Genomic DNA, 23,094 nt, shown 5'->3' with positions numbered 1-23,094 from the left:
CTCACAATGGTAAATATGTGCTGGCATGACTGGCTGAAGTTTTGTAAATAATTGTAATTTACCGTGTTTCATATGTCAGCATGACTAGCTATAATTTTGTAAATAAGTTTGTCTTTTGATTACAACTCTGAATTATGAAAGATGTTCTTCTGACTGACCAAATGTACATGTTCTTTGTAAAGAGAATTCTGAATGCAGATTATGCCAGAGTCAGCTGACCTAGATGTGATGTCATTGTTTGCCAGAGCTGGGAGAATATAAATGTTCACTGCAGCTGTTTATTTACTTTTCACAGTCTGATATGAGAGTAGAATTCTAATGGCAGCTTCCTGTTACTTTTGAAAAAGATCTGCTATAAAAAGCAGGTTCTGAGTCACTTCAGTCACTGTTCAGTAGTTGCTTTACAGAGCTGTTCAGCATTAGTAGTCCAATTGTTTCCAGGAGAGTAGTAGTAGTTCCAGTCGCGAAGGACAAACAACCACCTGGAGTGCAGACAAATTTCCATCTTACCTTGTAGAAGTAAGAGTATAAGCTCGCCTTGCAAAAATATTTAGATTAAATAGGGACAGTTAACCTTCAGACAGTCAGGAAATTACACCCAGTTAGTTAGGAGGCTCTCTAAAATCAATGTGAGATCATCCTACAGTATTATTTTCATATTTCCAGTGTGTGAAACTCTATTGTTTATTGGAATCAGTTATTCAGTATTTAACACATTTTAAATCCTTTATTTATTACTAAATGTTTTACTACCTCTCACTGTGGCTGGTTACTTAGTTAATATTTTTAATAACTTGAGAGTGTTTATGTTTATAATGGTAATACCAGGGCCACTCTAAAACGCCTTACTGCTTGGGTTACATGCTACCATTTCTATCAATATCTATTTTACCCAATAAAATTGAACACCCCTTTAGAAGGGTATTGTGGTATCGGACTGGTGGCAGCCATTACCCTGTAATTTAGGCAAAGAAACACAGCAGGTAAATATGTGTCCGTCTTTCCCAAGAGTGCATATATGTTTGAATATCAGAGATTTAACAGTGAGTGTGTTTGGGGTCTGTTACAGGTGTACTCTTAGGGGAAATTGTGCATTTCTATCTCTGCTTTTAGTAACACTCCCTTACCAGAGACAGTGGTGAGAATTGAGACTCTAGTTACTGACCTGGGGTAAAGAGGGCTCGTCACAACCATACCAATGACAGCCTTGAATTTCTGAGTCCCTTATTTTCTTTTCCAATAGTTCTAAATATATGCAAACAAAGGGGCAAAAAGGACACCCCTGCCTAGTTCCACTGTTCAAACACAGGTTAGAGAGGAACCTCCCACCATCACTTGAAAATTTCCCCTCCAATACCCCATACATCTTCCTAAATAATCTTACTATTGTGTCCTGGAAGGCAAAGGCTTCCACTGCCCTACTGAAAATCCCATCTTACTCTGCCAAATGGTTTCGCTTCATCAAGCCCCACCACCAACAGTGGTATTTTCTTACATTCTCCTTCCCTTTGAACCATCATTGTTCTATTAATGTTGTCAAATGTATGCCTCCCCTCTACAAAACCACACTGATATATATCTATCAAGCTTGGTATAACCTTTGCCATTTATTTAACCATTCTGGACAAACAATTTATGATCATGTTTTAGAATTGAGGTGGGTCTATATGAACCTGGATCTGATGGGTCTTTACCATGTTTAGGGGTACTATAGCCACAACATCTTTCTTACAAGATGTTGGTGCTTCTCCTTTTAAAAAAATGTTAAATAAAACCTTCCAGATGATCTTCCCTCCTAGCTTCCAAACTTCCATAGGAATACCATCTACTCCTGGAGACTTTCCATGGTTACACATCACCATTTTTATCTCATCTCCTCCTATCCTAAACTGTTAATAATTGAGCCTCATCTACTTCTAACTTTGGCATATTTAATTCTTCCGTAAGCATTTCCATTTGTACCTTTCCTTGATTTCTACATTTTTCTGCTGTATGCAGAGTTTAATAAAAGCTCCAAATTATTTCTAATACCTCTGCAGAGCCACTGCTTTTTTTTTTTTTTTTTTTTGTTATAAGCTCCACAAGTCTGACAACAACCCCATCTACTTTCTGTTCTCTGAGCCATTGTGCTAAAAGCTTTTGTGCTCTGGAGTTACAAAAAATGCTAAGAGCAAGCCTTCTAAAATCGTGCTTGTTATCCAGATAGCCTCTTATTTTCTTGTTCTCTCAGATTCACTCTTTTCTGCAATACTTTAACCTTTGACAGACCCTCTAAACAATTCTCGTTACTTCTTAACCATGCCTCTTTTTCTTTTATTTCTACCCTATTTTTAAATTCCACTTTAGCATTTTATCCCACTCCCTAGCTATATTTTCTGAATAAATTTCTATCTTCCCCAATAACTCCTGCATAATTTCCAATACCCATTTCTTAATGCCTGTTCAAGACAGAGGTGGGGAAGTGCCAGTGTCACATTTTTATTTCATTACCCTGCATTTTTTTATTGTAGTTATTTTGCAGTGTGATATGAAATCGTTATTGGATGTGTATTAAAATTTTCCTTCTCCCTTGCCAGTAGCCCTTTACTACTACAAATCTACCATTACCTTTTTCCCCTCTTCTATCATTATTGGAGCTCATCTAGCTATTAAAGTACTGCCATTTTCCTTTGTCCCAGATATTACACTGAATAACCATGCTGAAATCCTTTCTTTATCAAATTCACATGCTCAGTTAATTCCAAATATGTCTCCTGTAGCACAGCTATTTGCACTCTGCATTTCTTAATGTAGTTCATCACTCTTTCTTTTTTTGTATATACCGGTCATGCCACTCGCATTTAAAGACAACATGGAAAATGTTGCCATTATGACAAGAAGTTATTCCCCCTGTTATGTAAACCAGCTTTTTTAAATGTCTAGCTTCAGTTTTTTTTTCTGTTAGATGGATACATTAATGTTTGGCAAGTTGATCTTTTATACATGTTCTTGTCATATCCATTTTGCATCTTAAAAGACTGATTTTAATTAAAACCCTCAAACAAAAGAACACAGACACGTCCAGAACCCCCCCCGAACCTATTAACTTAAGACAAACACACAAAACTACAGAACAAACCAAAGTGGTGTACAATTCAATAAAACCAATGGACCTTGAACAATTCCACATAAGCCAGTGAAAGAAGAGTCTCAGATGCTGGTATCCACTAAATGCTTTTGTTCTTTTATTATGCACTAGAACTTATTCAGAGCTAAAAAACAACACTCAAAACAAGGTTAAAAATGGTGCCAATAAGGCACATGACCATCCTGAACCAATAAAATGATACATTGTAACTTTAAGATGAGCACTGTAACTTTAAGATGAGCATAAAAAGTAGAGCATCTAAAAATCTGTTCAAGTTAAAAAAAATGTATACCCATACTAAAATAGTACAGTGCAAATCCACAACTCAGCCAATGATCTTTCATATGTGTAAATGTTATACTTTAAAATAGAAAAGTGTAGCTATTCAAACAACAGTGTTTGGCTTCAAAGCCTTTGTGTTAAAAGAAAACATTTAATGTTAACTGACTCTTATTGAGACCATCAGACTTGCCTGTCCATAATCTGATTTGCCAGCTGGATTCATGGCATTCAAACTGGGCATTATGATTCCCAACAAACTCATACTTGCGGCATCTACTACAAAAAGCTGGAATTTGTTAAAATTAAAACACACAAGGGAATATTTTGCTAAAGAATTGTCTTTTTTCTTTATGGCTAAACAGTGTTCACAGATTCTTCTAGACAGACAGTTTCCCTACAGTTTTCCCAACATTAAATTCTTGGACAGGAATCACAGGATGCCAGACAGTTTGATGTTAGCACAAAAGGAAAAATAAGGTTATATGCGCTCAAGTAGAAACTAAAAACAGAAACACAAACACTCTAATCAGAAATTCAACAAGTAAAAGTGAACTGGCCAAAAAAGCTCCACCCTAGGGCTAATAAGTGACCAGCTTAGCAATATAGCTGTACACCCACTCCACAAAATTGAAATGAAGGAAAAAGTGACTTAAAATGTACCTTCTGCTTTTTCTTTAAGATGCTGGTGCTGATCCAGAAGACTAACATTGGATCTGGGTCCCAAAGCCAGGTCATCTTCATCATCACGGTGTTCACTACCACTGTCTCTCTGCTCCTCTTCTGTGACTCCCTTTCCACGTAGATGTAGCAGCTTCTGTACCTAAAAGAAATATATTGTATGAATTAAACACTACAGATGTTCAGATCTCAGTGGAATATATATAGCTCTCTCCCTCTCTGGTCTCTGATGAGCTGGTAAGTCTTCTAACAAAGAGGGAACCAAAACAAAGACCGCATTCATTCATCTGTTTCACAAATCAAATTAAGTAAGATAGTGGAATCATCCACAAACCAAAAAATGGCAGTTATCGCCCAATATTCCTTTTTCCACTGACTGCTGCACGTTTTTTTTTTTTTTCACTAACCACGTGGAAAGTATTATTCCAACGGGAGTGAGCAGATAAAATAATGCGACTACAGAGACCAGTACTATACTCACATTGTTTTGTCTGCTCACTTCGATTAGCATACCAGTTTCCTCTTGACTTATCCTTCTTAAAGTTTGTTTTGTTGGTGTTGGCCAGTAATTTCCTTAGCACCACCAGGTTTCGATAATCACAGTAACAGTTTGTTCAGCTCAAATTACCTTTACATTGGATTTTTACTAACCAGTGAGACTCATTTATTTTCACAGGTTACTAGGCATGTGGATGCAGTAGACCACTTTAGAACCTACCACAACAGCCCCAGAGCACAATCTGAGTAAGTAAACTGCTTAGAGTCTCTCATCAGGCAAATGGAGGCTGACAGTAAACCCTAGACTACAGAAGCAGCATGCTAACAATTCACAGCTTTAATCTATGCTATCTACCACATACAATTGAACTGGCAAAGCTAAATGGAAAATGACAGTTTCCCTACAATGTCAGATAAATGCTCATCCCTCACTGAAAGGGTTTTGCTTAATAAGTACAGAAGGAATACTGTGACCCCTTGCACAAGGAAGAATAGCAAACAGAAAATGAACACCCTGGGGTACTTCAGGGAATAGATGAAACCTGAAGGTTATCTCCTCCTCCAAAAAAACACTGAACTGCTCTTCTTCACGAGAGTTAATCCCACTACCTCAAAAGAACCTTCTTCACAATATACTCATCCATTAGTTCACACACACACACACACACACACACACACACACACACACACACACACACACACACACACACACACAAAAAACACATATCCAGGGTAGCCATATTCATTAGTCAGTCAGTTTGGAAATACTGTAACTAAATTACCTAGGAAAGGCATTGCTACTGTGGAATTTATTTATTTATTTTTTACATGGTCATAGCTGTTACCCTCCAAGACATCAGAGGCACTACCGGCTTCTGGAAAATGATTCAGCAGATGGCACAAAAACTCATCAGGTAGGAAGGCAAAGACAGAAAGAGAAAGAAGATAATCTTCAGTCAACCTTCAAATGGTGTGCCAACAACAACCTGCACACCAGTCCACAGAACATCAGAGACAGATGGAAGGAGTACTTCCAGTAGGTTCTGAATGAAGAAAACCCCACAGAAGTTGTACTGTCTCAGACACAGCCTACAATGAAAGAAGAACCCACTGTAGCAGAACTAAAGAACAAAGTCAGGCAAAGCAGCAGGCTTAGATGAAGTCACAACAGATGTGCTCAAGATGTTGGGTGACTAAGGGTACAAATGGCATCACAGAGTACTCAAAAATATGAGCAGAAAAGCACATCCGATGTTTGGAGAATAAGCATACTAGTGCCAATGTACAAGATCAAAAGGGACATTCACAACTGTTGCAGTACATCAAACTTCTGTCACACTGCATGAAATTTCTGGAGAACGTAACTGATAAATATGCAGAGTACTAAAGTAAGATAGGAGATGTACAATTCCAATTCAAATCAGGATGCAGCACAACTGATCTGATGTTTGCAGAGAGACAAATAGACGAGAAGATACAGATGAGGAAACAGTCAAAATGAGCATTCCTAGACTTAGAGAAAGCATATGACACAGTCTCAAGAAAGCTGATTTAGGCTGTCCTCCTATAATCTGAAGTACCGGAAACACTGCTAGAATTAGAGCAGGCTATGTATATGGACCTAATGACACAAATACAAACAGTGCTCTGACTCACACAGTGGTTCCCAGTGTAAGTGGGTGTACATTAGGATTAAATTCTGAGCTCATTACTGCTAATACTGGTAGTGGATTACATTAGCCAACAGGTTGATGGGATCAAATCAACAAAGTTGCAGTATGCAGATGGTGTGGCATTATAGGCAGACTCGGAACAAGAACTTCAACAAAGGATACAGGAATGGAATTCAAAACTGAAAGCACACTGGCTGAAACTGCGTACAGACAAAACAGTTGTAATGGCAGCACATGGAGGAAATTAGAATAAGCTGGGAATTGAGATAGAAGGGAAATAGTTGAGGAGGTTAATTGCTTCAGGTATCTGGGAGGGGTTGTTGAGGAAGTCTAAATGAGGAGGTCAAAGCTATCAACAGAGGGGCTACAGCCAACTGACAAGAGTGGTAGAGGTACTGTGTGGCAAAAAAATGCCAAAGAAGTTGAAGAGTGGGCTTCTGGTATGGCATCTGCTTGGTAGGCTGTACCACTGAGCCGCTCTCACCCTCATGGAAGACGTTAAGAGTTAATAGTGATATTAAAGTCCAAATCTAACTTAAAAAGGGGGGGGAATTGTTTCACAACTGGCTCATGAAGAAGGGATCCAAGAATATACAGAAAACAGGATCCAGTAAAGGCAAACTGCAGTCTGCAAGTGGGCTCAATCTTAAAATGATGGAGAGCTCAGTGGGATAGGCCATTAAAGTTTCAGAAGAGTCGCAGGCAGAGGTCTATTCAATTTTGGCTGATGTAAGTACAAATAAACAAAGCACTTGAAAACAAAGTTGAAACAGCCCTATTCATTTGGAAAAGATCACAGCATTAGAAAGGGCAAGGTAAAAAAAACACAAAGACAACTTTTACTGTTATACAAACAACACAGGAGGAGGATATCAAAGAGAAACTGAAAAGGAAGATAGAGGACAGAGAATCTTTTTTTCATGAGAATCCTAAAAGGGCTGAAAGAGAAACATTATAAATCCTTCATGACTCAACAGTTAAACAAACGGACTGGCATATCTCATGAGAAGCACGCAGGGCAGAGACTCCCAGTTCAATATTAATCAAAGTGCAACACTTCAGCTTGGTGAAGAGAATACTCTAAGAACTATGGCATATGGACAAGAAACTGCTAAATCAGCAGTAAGAGGGGGTTTGCAGATAATGATTACTCATCAACAACCAGGATGAGATGGGGCAAGTTTGTTCTACTGTTTAAACACTTGAAAACAGTTCCAGTTGAAATTGAATTTGCTATACCCCACAATCTTAAAAGATTTCTTTCCCAAAATGTATAAAGACACACTTAGATCTGGAATTGGCTAGAAAAGTTGAGATATAGTAGAGAGCTGATTATGTGAACTTACTGTGACATAGGGTAGTCCAGATAATCAAACTGTTCCAATAACCAAATATATAATTGAACCGGATAAAAACCTTCTAAAATCTTATTTTTTCTGCAAGCAGGAATATAATTTTCAACAATTCAGCAATTCTAGTGAACAATAAAGAATATTTTTCACACACAAGCTGGCTACAAGCTCAAAAAACATGCTCAAGTGAATACGTATAATGTTTACATATTCAAAACTTTGGAAGACTGGTTCTGATAACTGAGGTTTCAGATAATCAACTCTCTGATAACTGAGGTTTCAGATAATCAACTCTCTATTGTAGTTTAGAGAGACAACATGGAATGGGGATGAGCAGCTGAAAGAGTGGGTAACAGAAACAACCAAAGAAGGCGCCAAGGGAAAGATGGCCAGTGTATCCCTTACTTTTTAATATGCAGACTAAATAAAGAGGAAAGCAATGGACATAAATACAAGGAGATTCACAGAGTGGGTGACTAAATCATCCAAAACTACGAGTTGATGTTATACAGCAAGACAAAGAGGAAGACTGAAGGAAAAAAAAAGCGTGTTGGACAGAAGGTACACAATGCTTACTGGGACTAATACAACTAAGATCACGAATAAAAAAGAAGAAATGCTGAAGTTTGTCTTTAGTGCTTAGCCCAAAAGGAAAAAAATGAATTGTTTGTTAGACAGTAGTACTTTTTGAAGGAGGTCAGACAGTAGTAATTTTTGAAGAAGGTCAGACAGTAGTAATTTTTGAAGGAGGTCAGACATCTTGGACTTTAAGTATAGATATTAAGTAACTTTATAACTGGATAATAAATACCCCAGGAATATTAATTGATATGCACTTGGTAGTCATTCATTGGTAGACAACTGCAGTGCCAACAGGCAATGAAGCAGTGTCTTAACTAGTGACGGTGGGGCACTAACACATGAACAATTCGAAAAGGAGAAGCTAGGGTCCAATCCGGATGACCACTGTATTAAATTTCCACAGCAACTTTTTCCACAGGACATAAAATTTTGCTTAGAGATTGCAAATGCAATTTTGCTTCGAGATTGCTGATGCTTATTTGAAATAGTAATTAGTATCTCCATATTGTTGGGGAAGGTGAGTACACAACATAGGTAATCACTTCATTGGCCTGTTCACGGTCTGTTGCTAGCACTGCCAGATGTTATAACAGCTTGGCAATTTGGATGATTGAAAGGCACATACTTTACTGTTTAATTCTAGAGTTTTTTTAAAGGGAAAATTGAAAATGGACTGCAGACAACAAAACAATGTAATAGCTTAGAGGGTGGGGGCTCAAGGAGGAATGTGTGTACAGTAAAACAGGTTAATGCACCATGTTTGAGCATTTGTTCACAGCAAATAAAGGAAGACGTTATTTAGTTGTAGAGGGTGTGGAAATATGTATGCAGTTTTACTGATGAAATTATTCTCTATAAACGGAATGTTTAAATATTGACAGTGTTTTCCTATTAAAAAATAAATTTTGTCTGTGGGCACATTTGTGGGGAAATCTACAATAACAGCAATACATTAATTTGAGACCAGTGGAGGCACACAAGAGGTAGATATTCAAGGTAAAATCAAAACATTCAGGATACAAGTAACATTCCACTTCTCATGTAGGTGAAATTAAAGACACACGGGGGAGGTTTGTCTTAATTTATGGGGACTGAGCAGACACCATATGAAACTTGCCATCCAAAACATAAACATGGAAAATAAAGCAGACAATGCAACAAATGGCAGAGTTTATGGAAAGCATTAGACTTATGGGGTTGGGGGGACTGGAATCCAATTATAGACAGGCCAGATGTCTCTGGTGGACGTAGAATGACTAATTATCAAAGATGGTAGGGTGTTTAGGAAACTAATGAAAATATATGAACTATTGGATGTAGGGTTTAAGATATGAGGCGCTTAGGGAGACAACATAACTAGAAAGCCTGGAGGGATTGGGTATATTCTAAGGGAATATTATGCCAATCTGTATAAAGCAGTAGTGGAAAGACGGAATTGGTAAACAATGGTGCAAGATTTTTTACAAAGGGTTGGACCTCCCAAAAGTGATGAAAAAGGAAAACCAATATATATCTCAACACAACACTGGGCAATACAGAAAAACAGATCCAGAAATTCTCTTCAGGAAAGACTCTAGGGTGAGGCGAGGGATGGCCTTCCCAAGAGAGGTCCGGAAACTGTTAAGTCTTACCTAAATGGCACGCCTTATTTAGTGAAGTTATGGACACTGGTGTGATCCCCAATTCCTAGCAGAAGGTAATCACATTGATCCCAAAAATCAAGAAGGACATATGCTTCCCACGGTCCTATCATCCCATTTCAATTCAACAAATCACAAGATTTTAACTGGCATGGAAGTGACTTTTACTGGTAAGGAGAATTAAACCCACCCAGATTTGGCATTACTAATATGGAAAATGCAAGAGAGAATATCTGACAAAAGTGGGAAAGGTTTTAAAGAGGATTTTTATGAAAAAAAAAAGGATTATGGTTTACGGAAGTTTGAAAGTCTTCCAAATGGACTCATGAAGAATTAATTTAATATGTTTAAACTGGAGAAATTCAGAAGTGGATGGAAAGCCCCAAGAAATTTTAGTTTTGGGAATATATTTGTCAAGATGGCACTAAAATGAGATGGAAGAGACTCCATGAGAAATATTGCTTGAAAGGAAATGAAATGTTGCTTTAAAGATCTCTGTTTGAAATGTCTGGCAGACATGTTAAAGAGGTGGACAAAAAGAGGCTAACAAAAAACAAGAATTAGTAAAGTTGTTGACTGAGGCACACAGAGAGGAAATAATGAATAAAATGGATGAGTAAAATTTACAAAGCTTTAATTCAAGATAAATGGATACTAATATGCACTAAAAAGCACTTGCGGCAAGGGGAAGCAGGGAGGTAGATTTCAGAAAAAGACTGGAGTGAAGCATGTCAAATGGTTAGGTGAGCTTCAAGATCAAGGAGGTTTCAGATTTTTGGATGGCAATGTTTACATATTTTTGTACTCCAGATAAGACTGTACAAAATGTTCCAAGAAACAGATCAATTTTGTTGGAGGTGAGGGCAAAGGGGGAGAACTGACTGGGAGCATATTTTCTGGAGGTGTAATAAGCTAGAATCCTATAAAAATAGCATATAAAAGCTAGTAGTGAGTAATGACAAATTTTATTTTTTTTCCTATACTGAATTGGAGGAGTATGTAGGAGGCCCCAAACATTAGCCAATACTAGTTCTGGCTAGTTTATTGCTTCTTTTTGAAAAAAAAAAAAAAGTGATAACCAGAATGTGGAAATAAAATGTGGAAATCTCAGCATCCCTCAATCCTCAGTGCAAGATTTTCTTCAATTAATGATCAAATTAGAGACGATTAAGAGAGCAGCCTTAAAATGGAGTTGGGAGTATGCTGCACTTAAAAAAAAAAAAAAAGGGGATTACTGGACTGAACCGAGAGTTAAGCTAGAAGTAGTTCTAGGAGAAGTGGAGAATCTTCCTTATTACAAAGAGGCTAAGGTACTACAGACATCAGAAATTAGGGGGGGTTCTGTTGAAAGTTCCTAAAAAGCGAAAAGAAATGAATCTCATCTGTATGTCAAATTTAATGTGCCCTGAATATACAGACACCATAGTTTACATCAGAATATGTAGGTATTAATGATAATGAAGTAGTTATATATGAAAAGATGGTGTATAGTTTCTATGTGGTATTTATGTACTTGGAAATAATCAGAAGTCTTAACTAAAATGCATTATGTCTTTCAAAAAAATAAATAAATAAATATATATATATATATATATATATATATATATATATATATATATATAGCTAGCTTAACTATATATATATATATATATATATATATATATAGCTAGCTTAACTATATATATATATATATATATATATATATATATATATATATATATATATATATATATATATATATAGATAGATATATATATATATATATATAGATAGTTCCCCTTCACAAGATCGAATGAATGGAAGCTCGAAACCCATAGGCTTGAGCCCAGAATCTCGAACTTCCATTCACTCGAAATTGTGAATGGGAAGTTTAGGGCTTAAATAAAAAAAAAAAGAAAGAGTTGACTTACCTTTTTTGCAAGGGGCGAGGTACCCCTGCATCCTCGCAGCTAAATCTAAATGCTCCGTGACCGTACTATAGCGGATGACAGGGAAATCTTCTAATTTGCGCTTACGCATATAGCGCAAACCGAATGATTTCCCTGTCCTCTGCTGTAGTGCAATCTTGGAGTAGGAATATTTAAGTGAGGGGTGCAGGGGGGCGAAGCCCCCCTGCAAAAGCATTAGAAAGGTGTCTTTTTTTTTTTTTTTTTAGTTCCCCTTCCCATTTTTGAGTTTTTGTAATTCGAGACTCTGGTTTACAGCAACAGTGTAACATTTCATGGCAATGACTTATCTGTTCCATTAACTAAAGCTTGAAAACTAAGGTGGTATGACCAGTACTACTGTGTCATACAGAGATCTAGGCTGTCAAGGCAGAGCAGTTGAAAAAACTAAAGGTAATGGAGGTGAAGTGCCAGAGACTGTGCTAGATCTACACTGTAGAATAGAAGAAGAAACAAAGATCACAGCAGAAACCCAAGTAGCTTCAACTTCAGAGAAGGTAAAAGAGAACACATGAATAGGAAAACAGAAGATAATTTTGGGCAGACAGGAAGAAAGCAAGAGGAAACAAGGGCATATTTCAAAGACATGGATGGATTATGTGACAGAAGACCTGCGACAGTCAAGCAACACAAAGAAGGCAAGACAGTGGCATTGAAATGAAAGAGATGGCAGCAAGCAGCAGAACACACCATCCCCTGTAGGCAGTGGGGAAAAGGGGGTGAATGATCAAGAGGAGGAGTGGTTGCCCTCCACATTTAACAGCAACATTGCCAAACGGTGAATTTATTAAAGAGTCCAAAGACTATGAGCATGAAACATTTTTGTATGCAAATCATACCCTCTATATAAAAACATACTATACAATTATGAAAGTGCTTACAAGTCTACAAGTTATGAGCCTTCTGAAAGACAGACTACCCTTTCAAGATATGAATATAAATGAGGAAAAATATAAAAGGGAGGTCTATTTTATTACCGAATACAATCTTACTAGTGTCAAAACAATAAACGTTATTAAAGTACTGGCTGTTTTTAAAAGAAACTGTATTTTTTAAAAAAAGCTAAATTATTTAAAAAAATAGTTATGCCAAAAATGTCTTTCACAAAAGGTAGAGTATAGGTAAAGTGTTGGTGCAAAGTCATTTTGTTACAATCTAACCAAGGGGTACTTCCCCCTGTGGTTCATGTAATACTTGCAGATATACAATTATTCACCAAGTAAATTTTGAAGTTTAATATGTTTACATGTATTAATGCACATTAAAATGGCCCCTAATTTGTATTATATTGGAGAGAGTTCTAGGATGTTCAAAACAAAAAAAAACTATAGGAACATTTAAAGGATATCAAAACATAAGAAAGCCCTGTTGCTGTTCATTTTGCAAATTCCATCCATGTAAATTTGGTTAACAGCTACTATTTTAGTGCATGTTAATTTTTTTTTCCTTTACAAACCATTAAATTCCTGCACAGGTTAAAATTTGTTTTCCCATGCTTATGCCACTGAAAGTTAAAATGGTCATGTTCTGCACAAGTGCAGAAACAGGTCCATTAAAGTCCATGAAGAACCCTTATGTTGATGTCACTGAGGGAAATTCTACATTTGGGCTGTGGTTGGACTAAAGTCAGATATTCATTCAAAACACAGCCCAAATAAACATGAAATGACCAGTGCAAGATGCATGACTAAAGTTAGATATTCATTCAAAGCACAGCCCAAATAAACATGAAATGACCAGTGCAAGATGCATGACTAAAGTTAGATATTCATTCAAAGCACAGCCCAAATAAACATGAAATGACCAGTGCAAGATGCATGACTAAAGTTAGATATTCATTCAAAGCACAGCCCAAATAAACATGAAATGACCAGTGCAAGATGCAGGACTAAAGTTAGATATTCATTCAAAGCACAGCCCAAATAAACATGAAATGACCAGTGCAAGATGCATCACAGCAGGGAACTCATTGCACTCCGTGTGACAATACCCTTTCATTTTATTTTTACTTCTCGAATCTCTTCAGCAAAAGAAGAATCCCATTTTCTCTTACCAGGAACTACAAAGAGTCAACAGCCTGCACAACACACCGAGACAAACTTAATAAACTACTCCTGTCCAATGAAAGTAGAGGAATAGAAGATATATGCTTAGTTTTCTTTTCAACAAGAAAATTAGGGCAAACAGGACCTTAACGGCAGCAACAGTTTCCGAGGGATGGGCAAAACATTCTGGTTAAGCAAGGGCACCATCCCCACCCCTTCTTCAAACACCAACAAAAACATCCCTCCCTTGCCCACTACGGGGACCTCAAAAAAGACACAGAGGATGTGGCTAACCCCCAGTTCATAACAGCTGCCTGGGCAACACCAGTGGGATCTGGGGAAAAGAAATAAGTGATCTATGGAACCAGCTTTGACCAAAGCAAAGTCACTCACCTGCCGCTGAGGCAAACTGCAACCCTATTGTGATGGCAAAGCCTATTTAGTTAATGTTTCCTTTTTATGGATGGAAGAAGGCCTGACCATGGGACTGGCAGTCTGTTCCATGTTCAACAAAACACACCATCAGCACATAACTGCAAAAAAACAACCGGAAAGTGAGTATTTAAAATAAAATAATTTAGTAAGATAAAAATGATACAGGATGAAAGCAGTTAAGTTTTATCACTTGGACTTCACAGTAACACAGCTCTCAGTTCATACATATCACATGACAGAGGACAATGAATCAGATTCCAAAGTGCCAAGGCATTTATAAGCTACCTCTGTCCCATGTCCTTATGGACAGAGGTAGCTTATAAATGACTGGCCCTCACTGTCCTATTTGGCTACAGGACATAATTATTCTTTCAGGAAAACCTACCCAGGCTTAGAAAGCTCTCTAACCTGACCCAACCACCCGTGTCATTCGCCTAGCAACATTCTAGGCATCTCTGAAATCTATGAATCTAAAATAATGTTATAACCCAATATAAAAAAATGGGTTTTGTTCAAATCACTTAAATTAATACATAATAAACTTTCATTTTATATAGTGATTGAAAGAAAGTATTCCACTTAACAATAAAATCTGCAAAATGAGGAAGAGAGTGTTGAAAGTAGAACCCAAAAACTCCAAAAGGAGCACTCCATATGAGACAGAACGCCAGAGCCAAATCCTTGAGTGTAAACATGGCCAAATCACATAAAATCTGAAACAATACACATCCACAAACGCTCTTGAAACAACTGCGTTTTCGTCCCCAATTATACAGACTTCTTCAGACAACTACACGACTAAAAAAAAAAAAAAAAAAACACAATATATATATATATAACCCCTTCAATTAAACAATCAAGTCTTAATTGAATTAAAAACATGGTAAAAGACCCTAAAATAAATATCTGTATGCAAGCACATATTGGGCCAGATTCAGGAAGGCTTACACGGAGTTCAAGAGTAGTGTAAGCTCCCGATTCAGGTACAGCCCAAACCTCCGTGTAAGAGACAGCTACCACGTCTCTTACACGGACTGGGCGTGGAAATGCTCAATACCTCATTTGCAGCTCCAAGATATGCAAATGAGGTATTTGAGCGATCCACGAAGCAGAAACCAGTCCGTGTAACGGACGTGTTAGCTGCAGAAATGTACTCCGCTGACAACTGAGTACATTTCTGCAAAATCAAAAACGGAGCTATGTCAGCTCCAAATAAAGGGTGCATATGTGTCATTAAGCATGCCAATGGCCAAATATGTGGCCATTGGCATGAAAAAGTGTTGCAAAAATAAGTTATTTAACTTTTTTTTTCCACGGGATTTTGTGTTTAACTGCAGCGCACACCAGCAAACGGGTGCGCTACCTAAAACTGAAAACCGAAGCTTATAAGCCCACAATTGTGGGATTTATGTATTACATGGAATGTCAATGGAGGGACTTGCAGACTAAAAACAATATGGCCTCCGTTTAGTGGTTGTCAAGGGGGGGAAGCTCTGTGTAAGATATGTAACTAAGCATTACTAGGCAATCCTATGTAAATTAGGGTTACAATACTGAATCACACTGCCACAAAGGTAATGAGCACTTTCTGAGTAGTGTAAGAGTTAGAGAAGGGGGAGGAACAGAGTAAGAGGTAGGTGACATCACGGAGGGGAAGGATAGAAAGAAATGTACCAGATTGGAGGGCAATGTAAGGTAACAGATGACAAACAGACATCAGGGAGGGAGGTGTGTCCCAACAGAACACTAGGAAAGTCAAGAAATTGAGGGTATACGCTATCCCTACACTCAAAGTTTCTTGATATACGTGTATGTGTGCGTGTGCGCGCATGTAAGGCAGGTTCAACATGTGGGAGCGTGTTGCAAACTGTTTACAACGGTTTGCGCAGGCGTGCACGTGTGTAAGGCAGTGTGCGCGCGTTTTAGCATGAATCAGCCTAGCTAACACCGTGTAAGGATGTGTGCGCGTGTAACACTGTGTAGGGATGTGTGCGTTTAAGTGACTGTGAGCGTGTTTAAGCTGGTGTGCACATTGCTCCCCTCAGGAAACAGAGAGGAAACAGGAAACAACCAAAATACAGGGAAACTGCCAGGGAATACTGCTGGAGTTAATTGGTGGAAACAATTACAAGCAGGCAATTACACAGGCAGACTAGAAGCCCAGCCCAGCACTTAAAACATAACAAAGAGCAGTGAAGGCTGTTTCTCACAAGAGATACTGCCAGAAACTAAGCTATCAGAATTGAAAACTGAAATAAAGCTGAACTCAGAGCAGAAATGCTAGGGGCTGCCATGGCTATTATAATCAGGCATAGGCGAATTGCTGAGGGTGGTGACAATGCAGATGCTGACAGACAACCCAGAGTGAGGAGAAGGAGAAGAGTATACAGGCCCAGGGTCACCTACCATGGGTTACATGAGCTGGAGATAGTAGAGCTATAGAGTGGACAGAGAGCTCCTGCAGCAGATTGTTGAGCTGTGCAGGCCACACCTCACACACAGAACCAACAGAGGGGAACCCATCCCAGTGGAAACCAAGGTATGTGTTGGCCTAAGAATACTAGCAACAGGTACCTTCCAGAGACCAACTGGTGATATGATGGGGATATCACAGGCATCAGCCTCCAGGGTACTGCACCAGTTCCTGGATGCCATGTCACCACATGTCAGTGATCATATATATGTCCCTAATGACCGTGAGGTTGTGGCCAGCAATATCGTCTCTTCCAGCAAATAGCGGGGTACCCTGACGTCCTGGGTGCAATAGACTGCACGCACATACGCATCACAGCACCAGCTGGAGAGCGGGGTAGAGTCTACATTAACCACAAGGGATACCTCTCCATCAACTGCCAGGTCGTGTGTGATGCCCAGGGCATAATAATGAATGTGTGTGCTGGCTGCCCTGGGAGCTACCATGATTCCCACATCTGGCATCTGAGGCAGCGGTACCAATCATTTGCCAATGGGGACTTCCCACACGGACACCTAGTGGGGGATGCAGGTTATGCACTTGAGCCGTGGCTGATGACACCCATCAGAAATGCACACACACCTGAACAGGAATGCCATAATGAGGCACACGCACAAACACGTAATATCATAGAGCGTGTGTTTGGGCTGCTCAAGTCACGGTTCCGGTGTCTGGACACATCTGGTGGAGCTTTGCAGTACGCACCAACTACATGTACCCAAATGATCATGATATGTGCTATGCTACATAATATGATCCTGCGGAAACAGCTGCAGCAGGACCAGCACAGGGCTGGGCCAAACATCCCCCCACCATTGCCAAGGCCACCACAGGCAGGGGTTGACTCGGAGGAGGAACAACCTGACCTTGTCCCAGTAGGCAGAAGGAGGCGTGCCCAGTATGCCCTGGCCTTGGCAAAGAGGCAACGATAGCACATACGCTTGGTCAGTAGGAACACTGGGACTGATACCCGCTTGACTCACTCATACAGTAACAGGGATGCCTAACATGACACAACCTGCTTCCAAATGTACAGGGAGTGTAGTATGTGTATCCGACAGAGGTGGCCCTGCAGCACCACCTGAGGCATGAATGCCATGTGTTAAGTAATGTAATATCATGTACAATATGCACACCTGAGGACCCCAACTAACATCCATATCCACGCATATGACCCTGTGGAAACAGCTGCACTTCATACAGTGATGTACATGTGCAAAAACATGGAACAAGATACAAAATGAGGGTGTCTAGCAATAAATAGCATGGATAACCACACACCCATGTTTGTACCACAACAAGAAGCAACATGGAATAGCCATGGTCAAAAAACAATGGCTAAAACCGACTACTACTATATAGCCTGCTGCAGACCACTGTCCTAATAGCAGGAACTGCCCCAGGCCTATGTCCATAGGTTCATACTAGGCTATCTGCCCTAGGGCATTAATAAGCCTAGGCCAGAGTTTTGTGGCGTCTGCCACCCCTGCAAGTTGATGGATAATATGCCCATTATTTTGCAGTGCCTCTGTCAAGCAGTGATACTGAGGTTATCCCTGGGGTATACCTGCAATCCCCCATCCATTGGTCAAGATCTCACTTGAACAAAGCCAGTGAGGTGCTCAGCCCCACATGTACCAGGATGTTGTTCCACAGCATATGGACTCTCTGGGTGATGAATCTGTCCCTCCAGCACATCCTATTAATATCTGTGTTGAGGTTTAGGTCTCCTGCCCTTGTAGTTCTGATGGATGTAGAGGTCTTGAGGTGAAGCATGTTCATAAAGTCTGGGTTGGACATAGCCTTGTATGTCAGGCACAGATCACCTCTGAGCAGTCAGTAAGTGACAGAATACAGCTGGAATTCCTTCAGTCGGGCAGCATAAGAAATATGTTTGAGACCCTTTCACCTCCTGTCGAGGAATTTGTGGGCCCATCCAATCTGAATGGGGCAGTGTATGCAATCATTGGTGTGATGAGTACAGGGGAACGATGACCTCCCTTGATCTAGATGTGAATCACTGCATGATGAGGTGGCCAATGTAGAAGGCCTTCCAAACTACCCTGGCAATGTGAGTGTCAAGCAAAGGTCACTGTCAACCTGGGTGCCCAGGTCCCTGATAACCTACGTTGTGCTTAGAGGATTGCCACCTAGATGGGAAGTAGTGGTAACCTTGTTCTTCCTGAAGGGTATGGCTATGCATTGTTTAGTGTTTAATGTAAGGCCATGGCCGTGGCACCAGTTATCTGTGTCTATGAGACCCTTCTGAAGGATGTCTGTGTCAGATGGGTTTCCAGCTATGCTTCCCAGTTTGCAGTCATCTTCAAACTTTGTCAGCCATAATCCTCCTGTGTTTGCTCGTACTTCTGAAAAGTAGATACTGAACAAATGTGGGCCCAGGACTGAGCCCTGTGGGACACCACTTGTGACAGCTCTGGAGTGTGAACTGGCACCAGCAACTTTGACCCTGTGTGTTCCGTCACTTAGCCAGTTTGCAACCCATGCTGTGATGTATGGGTTCACAATTAAGCTGGTGATGTTTTCAATGATACCTGAGTGGGGTATTGTGTCGAAAGCCTTTGCCAGGTCAAGGTAGGCTGTGTGGACTGCCTTGCCCACGTCAATGGCCTGGGTGAGTGTTTTGAAAAGTCAACCAAGTTTAAAAGGCATGATCTGCCCTTGACAAAGCCAAACTGGATTGGATCCAATGTCTGCAAGTCCCCTATGTCTTCATTTAGAATTCCCATTATGATCCTCTCCATAGCTTAGCAGAACAGGCTTGTCAAGCTGATGGGATGGTAGTTTCTGGGGTTGGTGGAGGCACCTCCTTTGTGAAGTGGGTCCACCATTGCTGTATGCCACTCCTTGGGAACATATCCTGAGGTGAGGCTAAGATTAAACAGCTGCCCTAACTGCGGGTGTAATTACTCATTGAGTTCATGGAGCACACAACTGGGGACACCATCTGGTCCCATGGATAAAGTGTTTTCTGCCTTGGATTGAGCAGTTCCCACCCCAGCAGTGGAGATGTTTGGGGGCTACAATCCTCTGGTGTACATACCCCAGTTGGGGGAGGGGAAGAAATCTGCACTGAACCTGTCAGTCAGTATGTTGCCAATGTCTGTAGGTGCAGTGATATCAACATTATTCTGAACTAAGTCTGAGCATATCTGGGAGTTTCCTCCCAGGTTTCAAACATAGGTAAAAAGGCCTCATGATTGTCCCTGGAGTCCTGAGTGGGTTTACTCTCAAAACATGCCTCGGATGATTGTATGGGGAACCCAGTGTTTTACTCACAATGAGCAGGGGTGTCTTCCCCCCACGGATTACGCTCTATCTTGTAGTAGCTCCTTCCTTGTGTTGTACAGCTTGTTTATGGCTAGGGTCCACCAGACTGGATGCTTGCCTGTGGTACAAAGAGTCATTATTATTTGGGATTGCCTGAACCCTGCAGTCCTGGAGGTGCTGGTAGAAGGCATTTCTAAGTGATACAGTGGCTTGGGTAATGGTGTCTGCTGGCCTGGGGGCCTTGAAAGAGACCACACCAGTCCTCAGAAATGTGAAGTCGGCATTTGAGAAGGTCTTCACCGTTTCATTTCCCATCTGGGGTGTGGGTGGGATGTGGACTCCCACTGAGAATAGTCCATGATCTGATCTCACCAATGATGGGTATATGTCTGGTGTTGAACAGTGTGACCCCATGTTCGTGATGATGTGTTCTAGTATGTTGCCTCCACTTGAGGGATTGGGACCAGTTGTTCCATGGCATTTCAGTGTATGAACTCTTGGAACCTTTGTGTTAGAGTGTTGTGGCATGATTAGTGATCCCAGTCTATATGTGGATAGTTGGAATCACCCAGTAGGATGGTGTTTTGAGATACATTTATCCCCTTCAGTGTTTGCAGGATAGCTGTGTGAGGTACCTGAGTTTGAGCAGGTGGCATGTAACATGCTACAAACTGCAGAGCAGTCTTGCCTACGGTCACTGGCACCTGGATGGTCTCTGATGCATCGTGTGTTGCCACCAACCATGAGGTGAGGGTGTCCTTGATGAATATGGACACCCACCATCCTTCTTGGTGTTGTCGGGATGCTGGTGCCGGAATGCATGATATGAGGTAACACCCGATAGTGCCGGGGTGCTGTCAGAAGCTGTGAACCAGGTTTCAGGCACAGCACAGACATCAATGTGCTACATTCTGAGAAGGGCATAGAGTGTGTGCAGCTTGAGGTTGAGACCTTGGGCATTGAGCAGCATTACCCTTAGTGTCTTTCCTTTACTGTGTTCTAGGGTGGTAGGTGTAGAATCTGAATCTTGCATAAAAAGGCACAATGGGGTGGCAAGAGCATCATCTGAAATCCGGAAGCCCAGGGGTGACAGGTGCAAGCCGTCCCTTGCAAATCACCGTGGCCTGTCCAGCATGTCATCCCAGGCAGACAGACATTGGACGCCCTTAGAATGACACCATAGTCTAAGCAAAATACTACAGCTGATCATCTTGTCTCTGTTTATGTGGCATCATACTTGGTGAAGGTAGGATACTGCCGAAGGTCAGGGTCATACCTGCCTGGCCTACATAATCAGAGGGATCCTCTATGTCTCTTTCCATGTAGTCCAGGGAGGTACATCTCAGGTCGTTCACACCAGCATGGATTATGACTGGGTCACTCCTGTACTTGCAGTTTAGTGACCTGAGTGCTTGCATTATGTGGTGGATTCCAGTGCCCGATAGACAGCTTACTGTGACCTCCTCTGTACCTGATCTGGTGAGTGGGACATCAGTGTGTCTGACTATGGAGTCACCTATGACAAGTGTGTCCGGCATTGTGTTTGGCCTTAAGGGCTGTGACTGTTTGGCACACCAACTCTGTGGTCAATGTGCTGCATGTGCTGTGCCCTGTGGAGGCAGTTGTGTGAGTGTCTGCTGTGGTGGCCACCGCCATTCTGGTAGACTTCTGATCAGAGCCTCCGAGAGTGTCTCTGTGTGTCTATGTGTATGATCTTAAGTTGTGACAGTGCCATGTGAGACTGGATTAAAGATGTGTGTGTGGTTACCTTCACCCTCTCTCTGGTCTTGCTAGTCCTATGTTGAGAGAGCTCAGCCTCCACTTTGGCTATATAGTTGCATCTCTCACATGTATGTGTGTTTTATGGCAGAAGGAGACGGTTGTCAGTGTACATGAGGCAACTGTAACAGTGCCTCAATATTCCCAGGTTCACCAGCTGAGCAGGAGAGGACACTAGCAACTGATCCCTAGACATGCTAGAAGGAATAGACAAAACAATGTTGGAATACAGGGAGATATCAAGCCCCCAAGCCACATCATACTGTTTGATTGACAATAGCTACACATACACCGGTGTTTCATAGTGTCATAGTGTACTACTAGGCTATCTGCCCTAGTGCATGTATAAGCCTAGCCATAGTGATGTGGCTATTGCCACCCCTTATAGTGGTAATAAGTGTACAGAATAGATTCTGAATATTGTGCCTCTGACTTAGTAGTGACACATTATGACCCCTTACGTAATTGAATAACATGACTGTGTCTCTGTCTAGTCTGTGCCTCCGTCTCATATGCAGTTGTCCAGATGTCTCCTGAAGAGAGTCAGTGAGGGACTCTGTCAAACATGAACTGGGATACTCTGCTAGAGTGTGAGATGCCTCTGAGTTATGACTCTGTCCCTCCAGCATGTCCTATACATGTATGTGCTGAGGTTCAAATACTCAGCTCTCATGGCTCTGGTGGATTTGGATTGCTTGCAGTGGAGTATGTCCACCAAATCCTGATTGGACATGGTCTTGTATGTCAGGCATAGGTCACCTGTAAGTATGCGGTATGACACTGAACAAAGCTGGACTTCCTCTATTCTGGAAGCATATGACATGTGTTGAAGAACCCTGATCTTCATGGTAGGTACTTTTCGGGTGCAAAGGTGCAAAAGGCAGGATCTGCCCTGTACAAAGCTGAACTAGGTGGGAACAAGGGTCCGTAGGTCAGTAATGTGTCTGTGTAAGAGCTCCATGACTCCTCCCATATCTTTGCAGACAAGGCTGGTTAAGCCTGTGTGGTGGTAGTTGCCATGGTCTGTGGAGGCATCCCCCTCGTGGAGTGGGACCACTGTTGCCGTATGCCAGTGTTCAGGTACATATCCTGTAGCAAGACTAAGGTTAAATAGCAGTTGTATATATGGGTCCAGCCCCTTCTGGAGTTCACATAGCATGCAACTGGAGATACCAGCAGGTCCCATGGATGCTGTGTACTTGTCTTTGCTGAGTGTGGCTCTCACATGGACATCCAAGATGACAGTGAGGTTACATACAGCAGTGATAACTATCTTGTTTTGGGGGTGAGGGAGGG

General features: G+C 40.9%; 1 protein-coding gene across 1 annotated transcript in view; it reads right to left on the bottom strand.

Annotated features, from left to right (window-relative positions):
* Positions 1-23,094, bottom strand: part of DDX41 (DEAD-box helicase 41) — a gene marked incomplete in the record, with an annotated part of 592,639 nt that overhangs the window by 515,682 nt on the left and 53,863 nt on the right. Inside the window, 1 exon segment of the mRNA XM_044069314.1 lies at positions 4,070-4,229. Within this exon segment, the coding sequence (XP_043925249.1) occupies positions 4,070-4,229 (160 nt within the window).

This window comes from Protopterus annectens, chromosome 4.part0, assembly GCF_019279795.1.
Source record: "Protopterus annectens isolate FY-2018-M chromosome 4.part0, PAN1.0, whole genome shotgun sequence".
In the NCBI taxonomy this organism is placed as follows: Eukaryota; Metazoa; Chordata; order Ceratodontiformes; family Protopteridae; genus Protopterus; species Protopterus annectens.
This window is presented reverse-complemented; position numbering and strand designations above follow the sequence as displayed.